This window comes from Syngnathoides biaculeatus, chromosome 5 (genome assembly GCF_019802595.1).
Source record: "Syngnathoides biaculeatus isolate LvHL_M chromosome 5, ASM1980259v1, whole genome shotgun sequence".
NCBI classification, from domain to species: Eukaryota; Metazoa; Chordata; class Actinopteri; order Syngnathiformes; family Syngnathidae; genus Syngnathoides; species Syngnathoides biaculeatus.
The window spans coordinates 23,124,614-23,144,240 of record NC_084644.1 but is presented as its reverse complement, the minus strand read 5'-3'; the positions used below and the strand labels follow the sequence as shown (position 1 = coordinate 23,144,240).

Below are 19,627 nucleotides of genomic sequence, written 5' to 3'. Positions count from 1 at the left end.
AATCAATGCAGACGTATTCAAAGCCTTTAATTTCCCTCGTGTCTGGACGTCCACAGTAGTGTGTACGTGTATAAATGGTTGAATGCCGAGTGAATGTGTGTGTATGTCAACCTTCATGGCTAGTTGATTATCCCCAATCCATTAAGATTTATCTTGTCATTTATAATGCAAAGCAGAACATTGCTCAGGGCTTTGAGTGGGAAATGTTCGACAGGTTAAGAACATACGGTGTTCTGTTACATTTCCCTGACCATGTATATTAATTGCTTTTAAAATCAACTTAATGCACGAATGAGATGTGAGAGAACCATCAATAAATGCCCTTTTCTGCCTTGAATCTTTCATTCCCCCTCTACTGCTCCCGCATTAATGAGCCTTGGAATCCACAATCCATTTTCTCTGTCCATGAGTGGTGAATGTAGATATTGTAATGCATTCCAACAAATCCCACTAGTAAAACCCCCAATTTGTCAGTATTTTTTGCGGCACATCTGATCAATAACTGTCAATATTTTATTTCTCGAAGCTGTGAAAATTGGAGGTTAAATACAAGAAAAGCACAGTTATGTTGTTGTTAATGACAGTTGCTGTGTTGGCGTGTGTATTCATACTGCATTTTCTTCTACATCAAGAATATTAAGACTATGACACATGTTGGGCTAAGTGATGTCAACAAGTCAAGGGCACATTCTTAATTATTTTGTTTAGCTTTACCCTTCTCATGATTACGATATTTAAATTTTTGTTCAAGAAGTTGCACTTCTACTTAAATTTTAGCCCATCATAATGGTGGAAAACAATTCGTCTTCATTTTGAAAACTTATGCCATTTGGTAATTTTACTTAAGTTCCCTCATTATAGTGAGCTATTTACTTTTTGTATGGCATTCATTTAATCATGAAATTTGTTTAAGGGGGTGTGTAGCAGCTCGATTAAGGTTTGCCAGTTTTGAGGCTGGGAGCATGTCCAGATCCTTTTAATTACGACCTGTTTTATCCTCTTGATTAATCACTGAAAGTTGTAGGAGGCAGCACACAGATTTGTCAATTTGTCCCTTAAAGAAAACGTGTGCACATTTCCATTTTCCCAGTCAGGGTACTCCTGGAATTTTCATCCTTCGGTAAATTGGTCACTTTTTCATTTGAATGATTTCTCTGACTTAAGACTGACCCGCAAAGTGATGCGTCTATATGCCCAAGATGCAAAGTCACACAGTTGATGTATTGTGATTAAAACTGTAACTTCATTGGCATGATTGTTAATGTGACAAAAACTTACATAGTGGACTTATTTTAAAAAACTGTAATTTTACATTGGGATGTAGTTACTTTTTATGAATGGATGCCATGTCCTCAAAATGATGTATGGTATTAGAGAATGTTGCAATCTCAATCCAGAAATACTCTTGACCCCCACATTGCTAATGTCACTAACAGTTGTTTTAGTTCTTTCCTCACATCTCTCAAAATATTTATCTTGCCAACTGCTGTTATTTTGTCTGGTTTGCTCGTTTTTCAGCTTTCTGATATTTTTGTTGGTTACACATCACATTTTAAAAATGTAGTCTGTACAAGAAAAGGCTGAATCTGAAACCTAGTGTAGATATTGAGTTCTCAATATCTAAAAAAGAAAAAATACAATTTTGTGGCACCAACAGATAGCGTAGCGCATTCTTTACACAAATTAACAGCAGAAAAACAATTTTAATTTTTCAATTTGAAGGCTAAAAGGTGTTTGAATGTGAACATTACTATTGGTAAATGACATTCAACTTACTTTCTAACATTACTAAAACCGTTTATAATACTGTACTATAATTTATTTTCCCCACCGAGCATTTGTTGCTTGCATTTATTACTGTATTTGTATATGCACTTTGCTTGAGTTTATTACGGTTGTTGCAGGTATTGTGACAACAAGCTCATTGTGTGTGTGTGGGTTCCCGTGTGAGCAGCGGGAGGAAAAAAAACCACAATGGCGACCAGGGAAGAGTGCCTTTACTGTTCGGTCAGCTGTGCAACCAGAGAAGGAAAAGTTAACCCGAGCAGGATGACTTTAGTACGGAGTTACATATCCCCTGCATCTCCCCACCACGGTCACGTGACCGCAGTAGGAAATGTGAGGCCAAACTGGCATCTATCTGTATTGAATGAAAATAACTTGAGTTTCCTAGTCGGATGGTGATCTTTGGAGAAAATCATTTGTCAATTTCGCTCTCAAAATGCCAGGGAAAAATGCAAAGTTAAACAAAAATATGTGGATGAACACTGGACGTTTTTACCAGAGTCACGTTAAAATGATAATTTAGCGATATTATAAGAATTTTTCCACATATCCTTTGAATCGCCATACCCATTATATTTTCACACAGGTAGTATGTAATTTGTGTACCTTATGTGCTGACTGTGTTTATTTGATAGCTTTTATCTGACTTTAACTTTAACATAGACTAGGTAGTGTGTGAATTGTGGATCTTATGTGCTGAATTAGTTTATTTGATTGCTTGTTTTTGTCTATCTGCAGCCCGAAGGGGTGCACAATTCCTGTGCGTCCTGTAGGCCAGTTCCAAGCCTGGATAAATGCAGAGTGTTGCGGCAGGAGGGGCATCCGCCGTAAAACTGTGCCAATCATATATGAGTGTTCATCAAATGACTTCCATAACGGATACATCATGGCCCGGGCTAACTATGCCTTCCCCCGGCACTGTTAATCTGCAAGACGTAGGAAGAAATTCAGGCAATGTAGGTCGAAGACAAAAAAAGAGGAGGAAAGCGACTTAGTTGGCAGAAGAAGAGGCATGCACAGTCCCTACAAATGTGTGTAGGGACTTTGGATGCTGGGACTATGACAGGAAAAGCTCAGGAGTTAGTTGACATGATGATTACAAAAAAGGTTGATGTATTGTGGATCCAAGAGAGCAAGTGGAAACAGAGTAAGGCTAGAAGCTTTTGGCCCCGTCAAACCATGACGTCCTGGTCAATGTCCTCTGAACATTTCAATCGTTCTATTTTTCAGCGTTCTCAAACGCGGATGACACATGTGGCGTGTGATTAACGTGTGTCTAACACATGACTTAAAGTGTGTCTAACGCACGAAAAGCATGTAACAGCGATCAAATAAGATACTCCTAAAACCATTAGCGTGTGCAAACGCGTCATTGGGTCGCGACGAGCGATTTGTCAACGTAAGACGAGTGTGTTGAGCGTGTGACCAATGGGTGAATAATGACAGAAAAGCGTTTTGCTTGCGTGTAATTTTTACAGTGGAACAGACACTAAAACGTTTGAAAGTTCATAGTCACTTCAGCTGTTGTCGTGAGTTAGAACAGTGAGCATCATGCTGCCAAGAGAAAAAAAGTTAGGGCGCGGACTTCAGCAACTAGCGATGCTAGTAAGAAAGCTAAGCCTCTTTCATCACGAGCAATGTGTTTGGAGGTAAAACAACATTAGTAGGAAGAGCACGTCCGCGAAGTCACGCACCATGTGACACCCCCTGGGAACCCTAAACACCTTCCAAACCCCAGTGAGGACGGTCCTACAAAGAGACAAAAGAAGCAGAGAAAGGATTGCAGGATCCTGGACCGGGCTGTTGAGGATAGTCTGGTGGAGTTTTCCGCGAAAACAAACTGCTGCTTTCTGGATCTTCCATAGTAGGTGCTCTCTACTGTAGCTTAATATTAAATGGATCTTGCTTTTACACAGCATCAGTTTATATACCCATATGCATGGAAGTTCTGGAAACGCTCGAATGACGCTCAATGGACACCAAACGACGTTCGTTTCACTTTGGTTATACGGTGTGTGCGCTAGGGGATTATTCAGTGAGCATTGACAGGTTGCCAGTGAGTCGTTTACTGCAAAGCAAACGATTAAGTAACAACCAAGTAAAACTAGAGTTAAGACTGACTAACGATAGGCAAACACGTGCAACGCACGGCGAACCTTAGTAAAACATTCCACGGATGTTCTTGAACGTTCTGCAGCGTTTAAAATTAAACATTGATGAACGCTGGTCTCGGTGAGAACTTTTGTGCTCGTTCAAAACTTTTTTTCCGGACCGGCGTTCTCCGCCGATTCCCAGCGATCATTGACATTCACTGGTGTGGAAACAACGCTACTCTGGGGCTATCCCGGCGACCATGGGCGACCACCAACGTTTCCTCAAACGCTATAGGACGCTGGCCAGAACGTCATGGTGTGACGGGGCCATTTGGAGCAGAGTTTAAATTATTCTACCACAGAGCAGATGGGAAGAGAAATGGAGTAGGGGTTATTTTAAAGGAAGAGCTGGCTAAGAATGTCTTGGAGGTGTAAAGAGTATCAGATCAAGTGATGAGGCTGAAATGTAAAATTGACCGTATTGTGTATAATGTGATTAGCGGCTATGCCCCACAAGTAGGATGTGACCTTGAGTTGAAAGAGAAATTATGGAAGGAACTAGACGAAGTAGTCCTGAGCATCCCAGAGAAAGAGAGAGAGTTGTGATTGATGCAGACTTCAATGGACATGTTGGCGAAGGAAAAAGGGGCGATGAAGAAGTGATGGCTAAGTATGGCATTCAGAAAAGGAACTTTGAGGGTCAGATGGTAGTGGACTTCGCAAAAAGGATGGAATTGCCAGTGGTGAACAAAGTGACCTTCAAGAGCGGAGGTCGGAGCATGCAGGTGGATTATATTTTGTGCAGACAATGTAATCTGAAGGATTTTACAGATTGTAAGGTAGTGGTTGGAGAGAGCATAGGATGGTGGTTTGTAGGATGACTCTGGTAGCGGGTAGAAAGATTAAAAAGACAAAGGTAGAGCAGAAAATCAGGTGGTGGAAGTTGAGGAATGAAGAATGTCGTGTGGCCTTTCAGAAAGAGGTGGGACAGGCTCTAGATGGACAGGTAGAGCTCCCGGAAGACTGGAATACTGCTGTCAAGGTACTCAGAGAGGCAGGAAGGAGAGTACTTGGGGTGCCTTCTGGTAGGAAACGGGAGAAGGAGACTTGGTGGTGGAACCCTAAACTACAGGAAGTCATCCAAGAAAAGAGGTTAGCAAAGAAGAAGTGGGACACTGAGAGGTCTGCGGAGAGGCGAAAGGAATACATTGAGATGGCTAAACAAGAGGCATATGACGACATGTACACCAGGTTGGATACGAAAGAGGGAGAAAAGGATCTCTACAGGTTGGCCAGACAGTGGGATAGAGAAGGGAAGGATGTGCAGCAAGTAAAGGCGATTAAGGATAGCAATGGGAATATGTTGACTGGTGCAAATAGTGTGATAAGTAGATGGAAAGACTACAAGTTAAGTTGACAAGTTAATGAATGAATAGAATGGGAGACAAGGTAGAGTTAAAGAGACAAGGGTGAATGCCCAGGACGTGGCAATGATTAGTAAGGGGGAAGTTAGAAAGGGACTGAACAGAATGAAAAATGGAAAGACAGTTGGTCCTGATGACACACCAGTGGAGGAATGGAAGCAATTTGGAGAGGTGGCTGTGGAGTTTTTGACCAACTTATTCAATAAGTAGGAGAGAAGATTCCAGAAGAATGGTGGAAAAGTGTGCTGGACTCCATTTTTGAGAACAAAGGCGATGTTCAGAGATGTGGAAACTATAGAGGAATAACGATGATGAGCCACACAATGAAGATATGAGAAAGAGTAGTGGAGGCTAGACTCAGGACAGAAGTAAGTATCTGCAAGAAACAGTATGGTTTCATGCCTAGAAAGAGTACCACAGATGCATTATTTGCCTTGGGGATGCTCATGGAAAAGTACAGAGAAGGTCAGAAGGAGCTACATTGTGTCTTTGTAGACCTAGAGAAGGCCTATGGCAGAGTATCAAGAGAGGAACTGTGGTACTGCATGCACAATCTGGTGTGTCGGAGAAATATGTTGGAATAGTACAGGACATGTATGATGGCAGCAGAACAGCGGTGAGGTGTGCCGTTGGTGTGTCAGAAGAATTTGAGGTGGAGGTGGGACTCCATCGGAGATCCGCGCTGAGCCCCTTCCTGTTTGCGGTAGTAATGCTGACAGATGAGGTTAGACTGGAATCCCCTTGGATTATGATGTTCCCAGATGATATTGTGATCTGCAATGAAAGCAGGGAGCAGGCGGAGGAACAATTAGATCGAGGAACGTACTGGAAAGGAGAGGAATGAAGATTAGCTGAAGTAAAACACAATATATGTGCATGAATGTGAGGGGCAGAGGAGTAGGAGTGAAGCTCCTGGGAGAAGAGAGAGGGTGGATGACTTCAAATACTTGGGGTGAACAATACAGAGCAATAGAGTGTGGTAAAGAAGTGAAGTAACGGGTCCAAGCCGGTTGGAACAGTTGGCGAAAGGTGTCTGGTGTTCTATGCGACAGAAGAAACTCTGCTAGGATGAAAGGAAAAGTTTATAAAACAGTGGTTAGGCCAGCCATGATGTTTGGATTAGAGACGGTGGCACTGAACAACCAACAGGACGCAGAACTGGAGGTAGCAGAAATTAAGATGCTGAGGTTCTCACTTGGAGTGAACAGGTTGGATAGGATTAGAAACGAGCTCATGAGAGGGACAGCCAAAGTTGGATGTTTTGGAGACAAGGTTAGAGAGAGAAGACTTAGATGTTTTGGACATGTTCTGAGGCAAGAGAGTGAGTATATTGGTAGAAGGGTGTTGAGTATGGAGCTGCCAGGCAAAAGAGTGGGAGGAAGACCAAAGAAAAGGTTGATGGATATTGTGAGGGAAGACATGAGGACAGTGGTTGTTAGAGAGGAAGATGCCAGAGATAGGCTGAGATGGAAAAAGATGACACGCTGTGGCGACCCCCAACGGGATAAGCCGAAAGAAAAAGAAGAATTTTTCTGTTACCTAAAATGAATAACTGCTGAAAAACCAATTTCCCTTGATTTCTGATTTCAAAACTAGTTCATAAACTTCATGTGTAAATATGATGAAGATTTTTATGGTTTCTCAGTCATAACGTCCCTCTAAGGGAAACCATATTTAAAATGTGACCCACAACAAAAATGAGTTTGACACCCTTATTTTAGTGAAGTATTTGTCATTTGGTTAACGCAAGATAATTATGTTGTATAGGAAACACCTACACAAGGATATAAAAATTTCCTAGAACTAAGGATTGGTTTATTCTTATGTAAAGTGGGAGGAAAAACCGTGAACCGTTTGCAAGTCTTACATTTCTGCATAAATTGGTCATCAAATATAGTTTGATCCTAAACTAAAAAGAGAATAATAATAAAATAAATACATACAGTGGCTTGTGAAAGTTTTCAGCCCCCTTGAAGTTTTCAAATTTTTGCCACATTTCAGGCTTCAAACATAAAGAGATAAAATAAAACTTTGGAAAGAATCAACGAGAAATGGGACACAATTGTGAAGTGTAATGAAATTTATTGGACGTTTTATACTTTTTTCACAAGTAAAAAACTGAATAGTGGGGTAATATTATTTGCCCCCTTTATTTTCAGTGCTGCAAACTCACTCCAGATGTTCAGTGAGGACCTCTGAATGATCCAATGTTGTCTGATCATGATAAATAGAATCCACATGTGTGTAATCAAGTCTCTGTATAAATGCACCTGCCCTGTAATAGTCTCAGGGTTCTGTTTAAAGTGCAGAGAATATCATGAAGAGCAAGGAACACACCAGGCAGGTCTGAGATACTTTTGTGTAGATGTTTAAAGCTGGATTTGGTCTCAAGGAGCACTGTTCAACCAATCATATTGAAATGGAAGGAGTATCAGACCACTGCAAATCCACCAAGACCCGGCAGTCCCTCTAAACTATCACCTCCAACAAGGAGAAGACTGATCAGAGATGCAGCCAAGAGTCCAATGATCACTCTGGATGAACTGCAGAGATCTACAGCTGAGGTGGGAGAGTCTGTCCATAGCACAACAATCAGTTGGAATCATTCCACAAATCTGGCCTTCATGGAAGAGTGGCAAGCAGAAAGCCATTTCTCAAAGATATCCATAAAAAGCCTTGTTTAAAGTTTGCCACCAGCCACATGGGAGACACATCAAACATGTGCAAAAAAGTGCTCTGGTCAGATGAAACCAAAATCGAACATTTTGGCCACAATGCAAAACTATATGTTTTTTGTAAAAGCAACACAGCTCATCACCCTGAACACACCATCCCCATTGTCAAACATGGCAGTGGCAGCCTCATGGTTTGGGCCTTTTCTTCATCAGGGACAGGGAAGATGGTTAAAATTGATGGGAAGATGAATGGAGCCAAATACAGAACCATCCCGGAAGAAAACCTGTTGGAGTCTACAAAAGACCTGAGACTGGGACGGAGATTTATCTTCCTACAGGTCAATGATCAAAAACATATAGCCAAATCTACAATGAAATGGTTCACAAATAAACATACCCAGTTGTTGGAATGGCAAAATCAAAGTCCAGACCTGAATCCAATCGATAATCTGTGGGCAGAGCTAAAGACCGCTGTTCACAAACGCCCTCCATCCAACCTCACTGAGCTCGAACTTTTTTGCAAGAATTTCAGTCTTTTGATGCGCAAAACTGATCGAGACATACCCCAAGCGACTTGAAGCTGTAATTGCAGCAAAAAGTGCCGCTACAAAGTATTAATGCAAGGGGGCCAAATAATATTGCATGCCCCACTTTTCAGGTATTTGTTAAAAAAGTTTAAAATTGTCAATAAATTTCGTTCAACTTCACGATTATTTCTCACTTGTTGAAAATGAAAATTTTATATTTTGATTTTTGAAGCCTGAAATGTGGCGAAAGGTTGAAAAGTTCAAGGGGGCCGAATACTTTCACAAGGCACTGTAGATGAACACTCATATTTTTTTGGCACAGTTTTACGCCGAATGGCTTTCCCGACACAACCCTCTGCATTTATTCGGCCTTGGGAACAGCCTTCAGATTGCACTGGCTTGTGCCCTGGGCTGCATTAGGGTTGCACTGGTTTGGACATGTCCAAAGGCGAGAGTGTGAGTATATTGGTAGAAGGGTGCTGAGGATGGAGGTGCCAGGCAAAAGAGTGAGAGGAAGACCAAAGAAAAGGTTGATGAATATTGTGAGGGAAGATATGAGGGCAGTTGGTGTTCGAGAGGAAGATGCAGGATATAGGCTTAGATGGAAAAAGATGACATTCTGTGGCGACCCCTACTGGGACAAGCCAAAAGAAAAAGGAGAAGAAAATAAATACATAAGAATGAAAATAAAGAATCTGTTTAAACTAATACTATCCATCCATCCATTTTCTTTGTTGCTTATCCTCAACAGGGTTGCGGGGATTGCTGGAGCCTATCCCAGCTGTCAACGGCAGGAGGCGGGGTACTCCCTGAACTGGTTACCAACAAATCGGAGTTAAAATAATACCATACAAACAATTGTGTTTTCATAGGTTTTTTTTTCAATTGAAACATTCACAGGACAGGCATGAAAATCGAAGTGAACCCTTAGATTTAAAAAGTGCTTGACCGTCTTCTGGCAGCAACTTGTCCAACCAAACATTTCCTGTGGTAGCAGATCAGACTCGTACAATCTTAATGAATTTTGGACCATTCCTGTTCACCAAACATTTGCAGTTCAGGAGGGATATCTGGTGTGATTATCTCTCTTGAGGTCATGCCACAGCATCTCAATCTTCTTTGACTGAACTTCTCAGTGGGGTTTGAGGTCAGGATTTTGACTGGGCTACTCCACAACGCCCACAGACTGAGGTAGTAAAGCACACTCATACCATGATTACCCTTTCACCATGTGTCAGATTTGGAGTAATCTTTTGATGCTCGTGTGCTATGCCATTTTTCCTTCACACATGGTGTTGTGTGTTCCTCCCAAACAAATCACCTTGCATCATTCCATAGAATCATTCCCATTATTTCTTGGAAACATTGAATTGCTCTTTAGCAAATTTCAAATGTGCAGAAATCTTTGTTTTTAGACGGCAAATAGCTTCCTCCTTGGTAGTCTCTTTTTCTTTTCTCTTTATTTTTTTGTCTTTCGTATGGTGGCTTTGTCGACAGAGAACTAGGCATCTGGCAGTGAATTGTCTCAATCTTCATCTTCTCCATGAGTCTTGCACATTGCTCTGAGGGAATTCTGTCCCACTCTTCTTTGCAGAATTGTTTCAACTCTGCCATATTGGAGGATTTTCTAGTATGAACTGCCCGTTTAAAGTGCCACTGCTATCCCTATATACATTTTAAAGTAGATATTGTTATGAAAACTACATAAAATATTATTCACCTCAATGTCTATACGGGAAAAAAAATGAGCAGAGAGCGTGTCATTCATGCGCAAAGTTGCGAAAGTCTCACTCGACATCCCAGTGGCAGCCATATTGCCTGCAATGTCATTTACAGATATCACACTGAGACAGTCGCCATTGAGAAGACGCTGTGCCACCTGCTATGGGAGATAAATAACAGAGATTTTTGGATTTTTTTCGACGCCCCTTCTGACACGGAAGCTCTTTTCGAAGAAGAAAACATCTCACAAGAGTGAAGTTACCGCAGCAATATTACCCTATCGTTTAGAGCCATATTTAGATTATATGTGGATCACTTCTCACGAACAACAGACGACAGACAGACGAGGAACCCGATGAAATATTCAAAATGACAGACCTATAATTGTTCGATTTCCTAACTCTTTTAAAAGTCCTGCGTATGTAGCATACTCAGGAGGACCCATGCCGGGCGAAGTAAGTACGTCAGGGGTGCCCAGACACCGGTGGCCATTGGGGGGAGACCTCCTTTGTCCTCCATGCCCAAGCCACCTCTGTGTCGGATAAAGCTGGCAAACAACAACAAAAACGCCGGCGAAAAAAAACAATGCCAGCAACCAACAACAATGCCGGCCCACACACATCCACACATTTAGCATCCCTGACTTACGTACTTTATGAAGTTATTATAACGCGGATCTTTTGTTACATTCTGAGAGAAGGATTATGTCGTCGGACGCAGACGGAGCTATTTATTCATCCTGCGGCTATCGGACAAGTTGTTCGAGTTTGGCGGGTTTTACGTCTAATTAGCTGGTTAGCTCGTGTTACATGCTACTAAACTGCCTTTGTACTTCTATTTTATAGTTTTGTGTTGTATTGTATTGTGTGTGTGTGATTAAATTGTCTTACACGCAATACAAGTGCTTTGTTACATGTTGCAGGTTTGATCAAGGGGATTTATTCTAAATCCACATGTAACATATGATATAAACTGTGAGACAAATTAGTCCCCCAGAACTATTATTTTTTTTAATAGCTCTATACACACCTACCTGTCATTTAGAACCCACAAATCTCTCATCTTTTTACACCTGTGCAATCCATTTTTCACGATGAACTGGGTGTTTTGGAAAAGTGTGAAGAGTGAATCCATCCTCCCGAGTGTTTGAGGAAAATCCAGTAATATGACGAGCCAGTATTTTGGGTAACACGAACAAAAACAAGTAATTTTTCGCTGATACAATAGGTTTAAACCAATATAAACACTCGACCCTGCTCCTGTAAAAAACGTCACTTCCTGGTTCTTCTCCAACACAAATGCCTCAAGAGGATTTTCATGGTGGGAGACGCAAAAATCCATATATGACAACATCATGAAGTGTGGTGAAAAAATGAATGGGTCCATTCCAGTTGCCTTTTTTTAATTTATTTAAAAACATACTAAAATCATGTTCCGTGTCAGTAGGACTTTAAGGTCACACCACAGCATCTCAGTTGGATTTGTATCTGGACTTTGACTCCAAAATTATTATTATTTTTTTTTTCTGAGCCATTCAGAGGTGGACTTGCTGGTGTGTTTCGGATCGTTGTCCTGCTACATGATCCAAGAGTGCTTTAAATTGAGGGTACGAACATAGGGTCAGATGTTCTCCTCCAGAATTTTCTGGTACACTACTGAATTCACTGTACCATCAATGACAGCAACTTGTCCTAGAGCTGAAGCAGTAAAACAGCCCCAGACCATTACACTGTTACCACCATGTTTCACGGTTGGCATAATGTTGTTTTTATCAAATGCTGTGCCATTTTACACCAGGTGTAATGGGCTGCACACCTTCCAAAAAGTTCAATTTTTGACTCTTCAGTCTACAGAATGTTTCTCCAATAGTGTTGAGGATCATCGAGATGTTTTTTTGTAAAATGTGAGAAAAGCCGTTGTTATATTTGCTGACAGCAAGGGTGTTTGCCTAGGAACTCTCCCATGGGCGCCATTTTCAACCAGTATCTTTCTTATGGTGGAGTCATGAAGACTGAACTTAAGTGAGGCCAGCGAGGCCTCGAGGTCTTTTGATGTCGTTCTAGGCTCTTTTATGACCTCCTGGATGAGTTATTATCACACTGTTGGAGTAATTTTAGTTGATCTTCCACTCGTGGAAATGTTTTCCACTTTTCACAGTTTTCTTCATTTGTGGATAATGGCTCTGACAGTGGTTTGCTGGAGCCCCAAACGCTTGGAAATGACTTTGTAACCTTTTCCAGACTGATGGATTTCAATCACTGTTTTTCTCATTTTTTTCTTGAATTTTCTTTGGACTGTGACATGATGGATTGGTTCTCTAGATTTCATACCCTTCTTTACATTCTCTTAGATTATGTTGAAGTTCGTTCATCTAGTATGGTGGTATCCAGGTTTTTGTGTGGCATGTGAATTTGAACTCACCTTTCCCAAATTTGTGGTTAGTCACAGTGACTTTGATTTAACAAGTGGCATTTACATTTTCATAGAGCTTATGACAGAGTACCAAGAGAGGAACTGTGGTACTGCATGCGTAAGTCTGGTGTGGCAGAGAAGTATGTTAAAATAGTACAGGACATGTATGATGGCAGCAGAACAATGGTGAGGTGTGCCTTAGGTGTGACACAGGAATTTAAGGTGGAGGTGGGACTGCATCAGGGATCAGCTCTGGGCCCCTTCCTGTTTGCAGTGGTAATGGATAGGCTGACAGATGAGGTTAGACTGAAATCCCCTTGGACCATGATGTTCGCGGATGATATTGTGATATGCAGTGAAAGCAGGGAGCATGCAGAGGAACAATTAGAAAGATGGAGACATGCACTGGAAAGGAGAGGAATGAAGATTAGCCGAAGTAAAACAGAGTATATGTGCGTGAATGAAAAAAGTGGAGGGGGAAGAGTGAGGCTACAGGGAGAAGAGATAGCGAGGGTGGACGACTTCAAATACTTGGGGTCAACAATACAGAGCAATGGAGAGTGTGGTCAGGAAGTGAAGAAACGGGTCCAAGCAGGTTGGAACAGCTGGCGAAAGGTGTCTGGTGTGTTATGTGACAGAAGAGTCTCTGCTAGGATGAAGGGCAAAGTTTACAAAACAGCGGTGAGGCCGGCCATGATGTACGGATTAGAGACGGTGGCCCTGAAGAAACAACAGGAAGCTGAACTGGAGGTGGCAGAAATGAAGATGTTGAGGTTCTCGCTCGGAGTGACCAGGTTGGATAGGATTAGAAATGAGCTCATTAGAGGGACAGCCAAAGCTACATGTTTTGGAGACAAGATTCGAGAGAGCAGACTTCGATGGTTTGGACATGTTCAGAGGCGAGAGAGTGAGTATATTGGTAGAAGGATGCTGAGGATGGAGCTCCCAGGCAAAAGAGCGAGAGGAAGACCAAAGAGAAGGTTTATGGATGTGGTGAGGGAAGACATGAGGGCAGTTGGGGTTAGAGAGGAAGATGCAGAAGACAGGCTAAGATGGCAAAAGATGACACGCTGTGGCGACCCCTAACGGGACAAGCCGAAAGGAAAAGAAGAAGAATTACATTTTCATAGAGGGTCAGAATGGTTTGGATTTTTTGTGCCTTAATTCATTGGATTGTCATTTGAAAACCGCATTTTGTATTTCCTTGGTTTGTCTCTGAGTGATATTAAAATTGGTTTGATGATTTGAAACCTTTGTGTGTCATATATGAAAAAAAAAGAGAAATCTGGACGGGCGCAAATACTTTTTCATGGCACTGTAAAGTTCTGACCCCAACCTGATCAAAATGTTGTGGCATGACCTCAACAGAGCTAAACAAACCAGACATAAGAGCAATCTTGCTGAACTGCAGCAGTTTTGTAAAGACGAATGGTCCAAAATTCACTCTGATCATTACACATGTATTATATGCACATACAGCAAATATTGCGTCAAAGTTATTGCTACCAAAAGTGGGTAAACCAGTTGTTAAATCCAAGGTTTAATCTATGTTCTCCTCTGTCCAGTGAATATTTACACACTATTTTCAATAAAAATATGACATGAATTTTTTTCTGTGGTATTAGTTTCAGCAGACTCTATTTTTGTGATTAAAATGAAAATTAGACGATATTTGATGACCATTTCATGCAGACAATGAAACTCCAAAGTCTCCCCGTATTTTTTCCTCTCACTTTATGGTTTGGTGACTCTGTTGTCATATGTCTGCATATACTGTGTACTGTATCAGGGCATCTGAAATGATGTGTCTCGCTTTCCCACAGCTTCTGTGATTTTGAGCCTTGTTAGCACAGACTTACCTTTCAATCTTCATTACTGGCTGAAGATTCAATGTGTTGTATTTTCACCCACAGAGAAAATAGTTTTGAGATGCAAAGATGCCTGTGATGCATGTGTGCCAATATAGTAAGTACAGTACTCAACATACTGTTAGGACATGCCCATAGATTTCTTAGAAAGCCTTGATTTTTTTTTTTTTTTTTTTTCAGAATCAATATGTTTGACAGATTACGAGCGGCACGGTGGTGCAACTGGTTGGAGTGTTGGGCTCACAGTTCTTATGACTGAGTTTCAAATCCCAGCCCTGCCTGTGTGGAGTATGCATGTTCTCCCTGAGCCTGTGTGACTTTTCTCCAGGCACTCTGGTTTCCTCCTGCATCCCATAAAAATACAACATTAATTGGACAATCTAAATTGCCACTAGGTGTGATTGACAGTGCAACTATTGTCTGTCTCCATGTGCCCTTTGTTTGGCTGGTAACCATTTCAAGGTGTACCCTGCCTCCTGCCTGTTGACAGCTGGGATAGGTTCCAGTACTCCCGTGACCCTTGTGAGGGTAAGAATATGGATGCATGGAAGTTGAGAGAGGGGGTCCTTCATACAGCAATAAAGTTTCGTGTAGGAGTACTTTCTTAAAGTGAAAGGACTAGTCTGCGGGTGCCATGATTCTTATTTTGGTAGGGGATGAAATACTTACTTCACTCAATAAAATGAAAATAAATGTTAATCTTTTTTAAATGTTTTTTCTGTAATTTTAGATATTCAGTTTCTCCCTGTTAAGCAGTTTTGCATCTGGGATCAGCCCTGAGCCCCTTCCTGTTTGTTGTGGCAATGGATAGGCTGACAGATGAGGTTAGACTGGAATCCCCTTGGACCATGATATTCGTAGATGATATTGTGATACGTAGTGAAAGCAGGGAGCAGGTGGAGGAAAAATTAGAAAGATGGAGACATGGACTGGAAAGGCGAGGAATGAAGATTAGCCGAATAAAACAGAATATATGTACGTAAATGAGATGGGTGGAGGGGAAAGAGTGAGTCAGCAGGGAGAATTGATAGCAAGAGTTGACGACTTCAAATATTTAGGGTCAACAATCCAGAGCAATGGTGAGTGTGGTAAGGAAGTGAAGAAACCGGTCCAAGCAGGTTGGAACAGCTGCATATGATATTTTCATATGTAGTGAAAGCAGGGAGCACGTGGAGGAACAATTGGAAAGATGGAGGCATGCACTGAAAAAGAAAAGGAATGAAGATTAGCCAAAGTAAAACAGAATATATGTCCGTGAATTAGAGGGGTGGATGGGGAAGAGTGAGGCTTCAGGGAGAAATGAAAGTGAGGGTGGATGACTTCAAATACTTGGTCAACAATCCAGAGCAATGGTGAGTGTGGTAAAGAAGTGAAGAAACTGGTCCAAGCAGGTAGGAACAGCTGGCGGAAGGTGTATGGTGTGTTGTGTGACTCTGCTAAGATGAAAGGTAAAGTTTATAAAACAGTGGTTAGGCCGGCCATGATGTACAGATTAGAGACTGTGGCACTGAAGAAACACAAGGAAGCAGAACTGAAGGTGGCAGAAATGAAGATGTTGAGGTTCTCGCTCGGAGTGATCATGTTGGATAGGATTAGAAATGAGCTCATTAGAGGGACAACCAAAGTTTTGGAGACAAAGTGAGAGAGAGCTGACTTCGATGGTTTGGTCATGTCCAGAAGCAAGACAGTGATTATATTGGTCGAAGGGTCCTGAGGTTGGAGCTGCCAGGCAAAAGAGTGAGAGGAAGACCAAAGAGAAGGTTGATGGATGTTGTGAGGGAAGACAAGAGGACATTGGGTGTTACAGAGGATGATGCATGAAATAGGCTTACATGGAAAAAGATGAAATGCTGTGGCGACCCCTAATAGGACAAGCCGAAAGGAAAAGAAGAAGTTTCTCACTGTACCATAAACGTAGGATTAAAATGATAGACCCCCTGTGTCTTTGTCAGTGGGAGAACTTCAAAGTCAATCAACCAAATTGGATCAAAGGATTTCTTCTTCCACTGTACATACGTACATACATAGATACATACAAACACACATACATAATCGAGCCCCATGTTATAGGATACACAGAATATGCGATATCGATGTTGAATATTGTAATTTCTATATTATTGTTATAGTTAACATGCTGGGAGCATGTATATAGCATGGAAATTGCATTTTACGTCAATTATTTCGTGAGTCATTCTTTTATTTGTTTTATTATTTTTTATTTTTATTATATTATTTGGCTATACTATTTGCTGTGGTGTGATAATTTTCATTTTAATGTGACAGCGTGAGTGTATACAACATAGTAATGACCTGCCTACACAGGCATTGTGTGGGCTAATGTAAGCTTCTTCTGTTTACAGATGTGAAATGCAACTGTTCCTCACTGCCCCGTGAGTGCCATCACATGGTATATTACATACACGCTAAAACACTTGCTGGCATGCATGCTAACAGTGTAACCAATGTGTTTAAGTGGACTTTGTTCGACAAGTCACACAACAAGATTTGCAAATGTCAAAACTCACTGTGCACTTAAGGAGCACCGTATTGTAAGTCACCATTTCTAATGTGGTGTCGTGAAAATGCAGTCAATTAAAAAAAAACAAATAAACTTGGAGACCATCATCCACGAATATACAAGGCTATGAACAGTGAACCACGAGTAGGCAAGGGCACACTGTATATGTTTTTTTTTCCCCATATTTTAGGGATGTTATTCATTTTAGGCACAAATTGTTTTTGTCCTTATTCATTTCCTCTTCTCTTTCAGCTGCCATTCTTCATTTGCCCGGTTCTGCTAAGATTCTCACTGTATTCCTATATGTCTTCTCTAGGCAAAAGAAGCCCAATATCTATAGAGTGTGGATGCGATGGACATTTAAAACCACATCTAACCCTAACCCTATTTTTATTGCAAGTCTATGCAGTACACGTTGCATGTGCCATTATTGTGATGATGATACATACAGTACATACATGCACAGTTCAAGTACCTATACCTATTTACCTACAGTATATACACATACACTTTGTGTATATAGGTAAATACAAAGATACAATGGCCGCATACATAAAGAAGAGATAGTTTGATTTTAATAAGACTGAAAACAACTGGTTCTGTGGTTCTAAAATCATAAGTAAAATAGAAACAGTAAGTAAAGATACTTCTACATGTATGATGTAGAAAAATATAACTACTTATATACTGAAACTTGCAGATTTTAATAGTACTGTCCATAAATTCCCCATTCTTTATTCCAGGATCGAAACCGTTTCTTTGTAAGATCTGCCACTTTGCAACGGCTCAGCTGGGAGATGCCAGAAACCACGTCAAAAGGCACCTGGGCATGAGAGAGTACAGATGCGACGTCTGTGGGTGAGTTTTAAGGATCAGCAACGTTGCTATTTTACAATCTACATGGCTTGTAGGATGGAAAAATCAAGGGATCTGAGTTTAGAAGCTGTATGTCACAAACTGTGGTATACGTTTTGAAATAAAGTACATTTCATCTAAGTACCACCTGGTGATGAGTGGAACTGGGCGTCTGTAAATAATTGGGTTGTGTTCTTGTACATGCAGTAGGAGAAAATAATTTATTGATGAATTTGAAGTTTCGAGACTTCAAGCTTCTCTAGCCCTCTCGACTCACAAAGATGAAGAAATATGTGAAGATATTAAGATTTCCCTCTGTGTATTTTTCTTTAAATGGCTGCACTTAGTTCATTTACAGGCCAAGTTTGTTCTACTCAAACCGACTGAGTGAATGTTTATTTGCTTCAACGACGTTTGCAACTTCAGTATATTACAGCAAGCTTTGGTTTTAACATTGCTTTTCTTTTAATGAGAAGAAATGCTCATAGGCTCTCCGGAAAAAACCCATCCCTCCCAAGTGCTGCAAATGTGACACTTTACATACACACACGTACATATGGAACAGTTCTCCAATATGTCTTTAAATGGCACTACTAAATACAGTCCCTGGTTTCACAAATCATGCTGGCAGAGGAGTTGAGCGCTTCCAGAGCTAGCCATTGGTGACAAATTGGCCCTGTGTGTGCTTTCATTACTGAGTGATTACCAGGCAGTCCCTCATCTTGAATAAATAGGGGCAAACACAAAGAAATCCCTCTAGAAAATACCCTCATTAAGGCCAGAATCACAGATGCACACAGCCTCAAATTTTGCCATTTGATAATTTATTCTTATTTTTAAATAGAAGTACATCACGAATGGATGGCCAGATTGCAGCTATAATGATTGCATATTTGTTTTGGTTGACCTTTCAAAACTGAAATTTTTGCATTAAAATTACAATTTCCAATGTTGCTAACTTAGCTAGCTTAACTAAAAAAAAATGAGCATTTGTCGTTTTGAATTAATTTCTAAGAATAACAATTGAAGAACTATGTTTCATTTTTGCATATATTTTGAAGCATATATTTTTGTATTGGTAGTCATTTGTACAAGTTGCTGGACATGTCACTGATAGTCATTATTTTTTTGAGTAGTGTAATTCCAAATTAAAAATCACAGGAGGAGGGAATGTGTTTACAGCAGACATGCACATAAGAACACAGAAGGATCAGTCTTGGCTCTGTCATGTGGTGGTGTTTCTTGAAAGAAATATCCTCTCAGTCAGTTGTCTCACAGTTAGGACACCCAAATTCACGTTTTTACAACTTTTCCAAACGGGGAAAACTGTTCTTATTCTATGCCTAACACAACTGGATCTCTGACTGCATGTTGGGCATTTGTGGTGTCGCAAATGATATCTGACTACTTTGTGTGTGGTGGTAAAATTCCCTGCTCTCCTTCCACTTTGATAATGCAGGCTGAAAAGTTCTTCAAAATCCTGCTTGGGCCCGCCTTTTTGTTTTGACTCAACTGCATCTCCCTCTCCAAAGCTGCACATTCAGAAATAGAAGCCAATTTAAATTAATTTCTTTCGGCAACCTCATCTCTTGCTGTACGTGGCTTTCCTGCTCCTTAAGCCAAAGACAATTAATTAGCGACACAATGCCATCATGAGCTAAACGTCATTGTGGAGTTATAGTCGACAAATTGACTAGTCTGTAAAGATCCTATTCTGTTGTTTTTCTTTTCTTTGCTTTTCTTAA

General features: G+C 40.9%; 1 protein-coding gene across 7 annotated transcripts in view; it reads left to right on the top strand.

Moving 5' to 3' along the window:
* znf407 (zinc finger protein 407) overlaps positions 1 to 19,627 on the top strand; it is a 232,131-nt gene that overhangs the window by 21,015 nt on the left and 191,489 nt on the right. For 6 of the 7 annotated variants that reach the window (XM_061819993.1, XM_061819990.1, XM_061819989.1 and 3 more), the window contains exons 4-5: positions 16,870 to 16,899; positions 17,771 to 17,885. In XM_061819993.1, coding sequence (XP_061675977.1) covers positions 16,870 to 16,899; positions 17,771 to 17,885 — 145 coding nt within the window. The remainder of the gene's footprint in view (positions 1 to 16,869; positions 16,900 to 17,770; positions 17,886 to 19,627) is intronic. The other variant, XM_061819991.1, reaches the window with a different exon arrangement.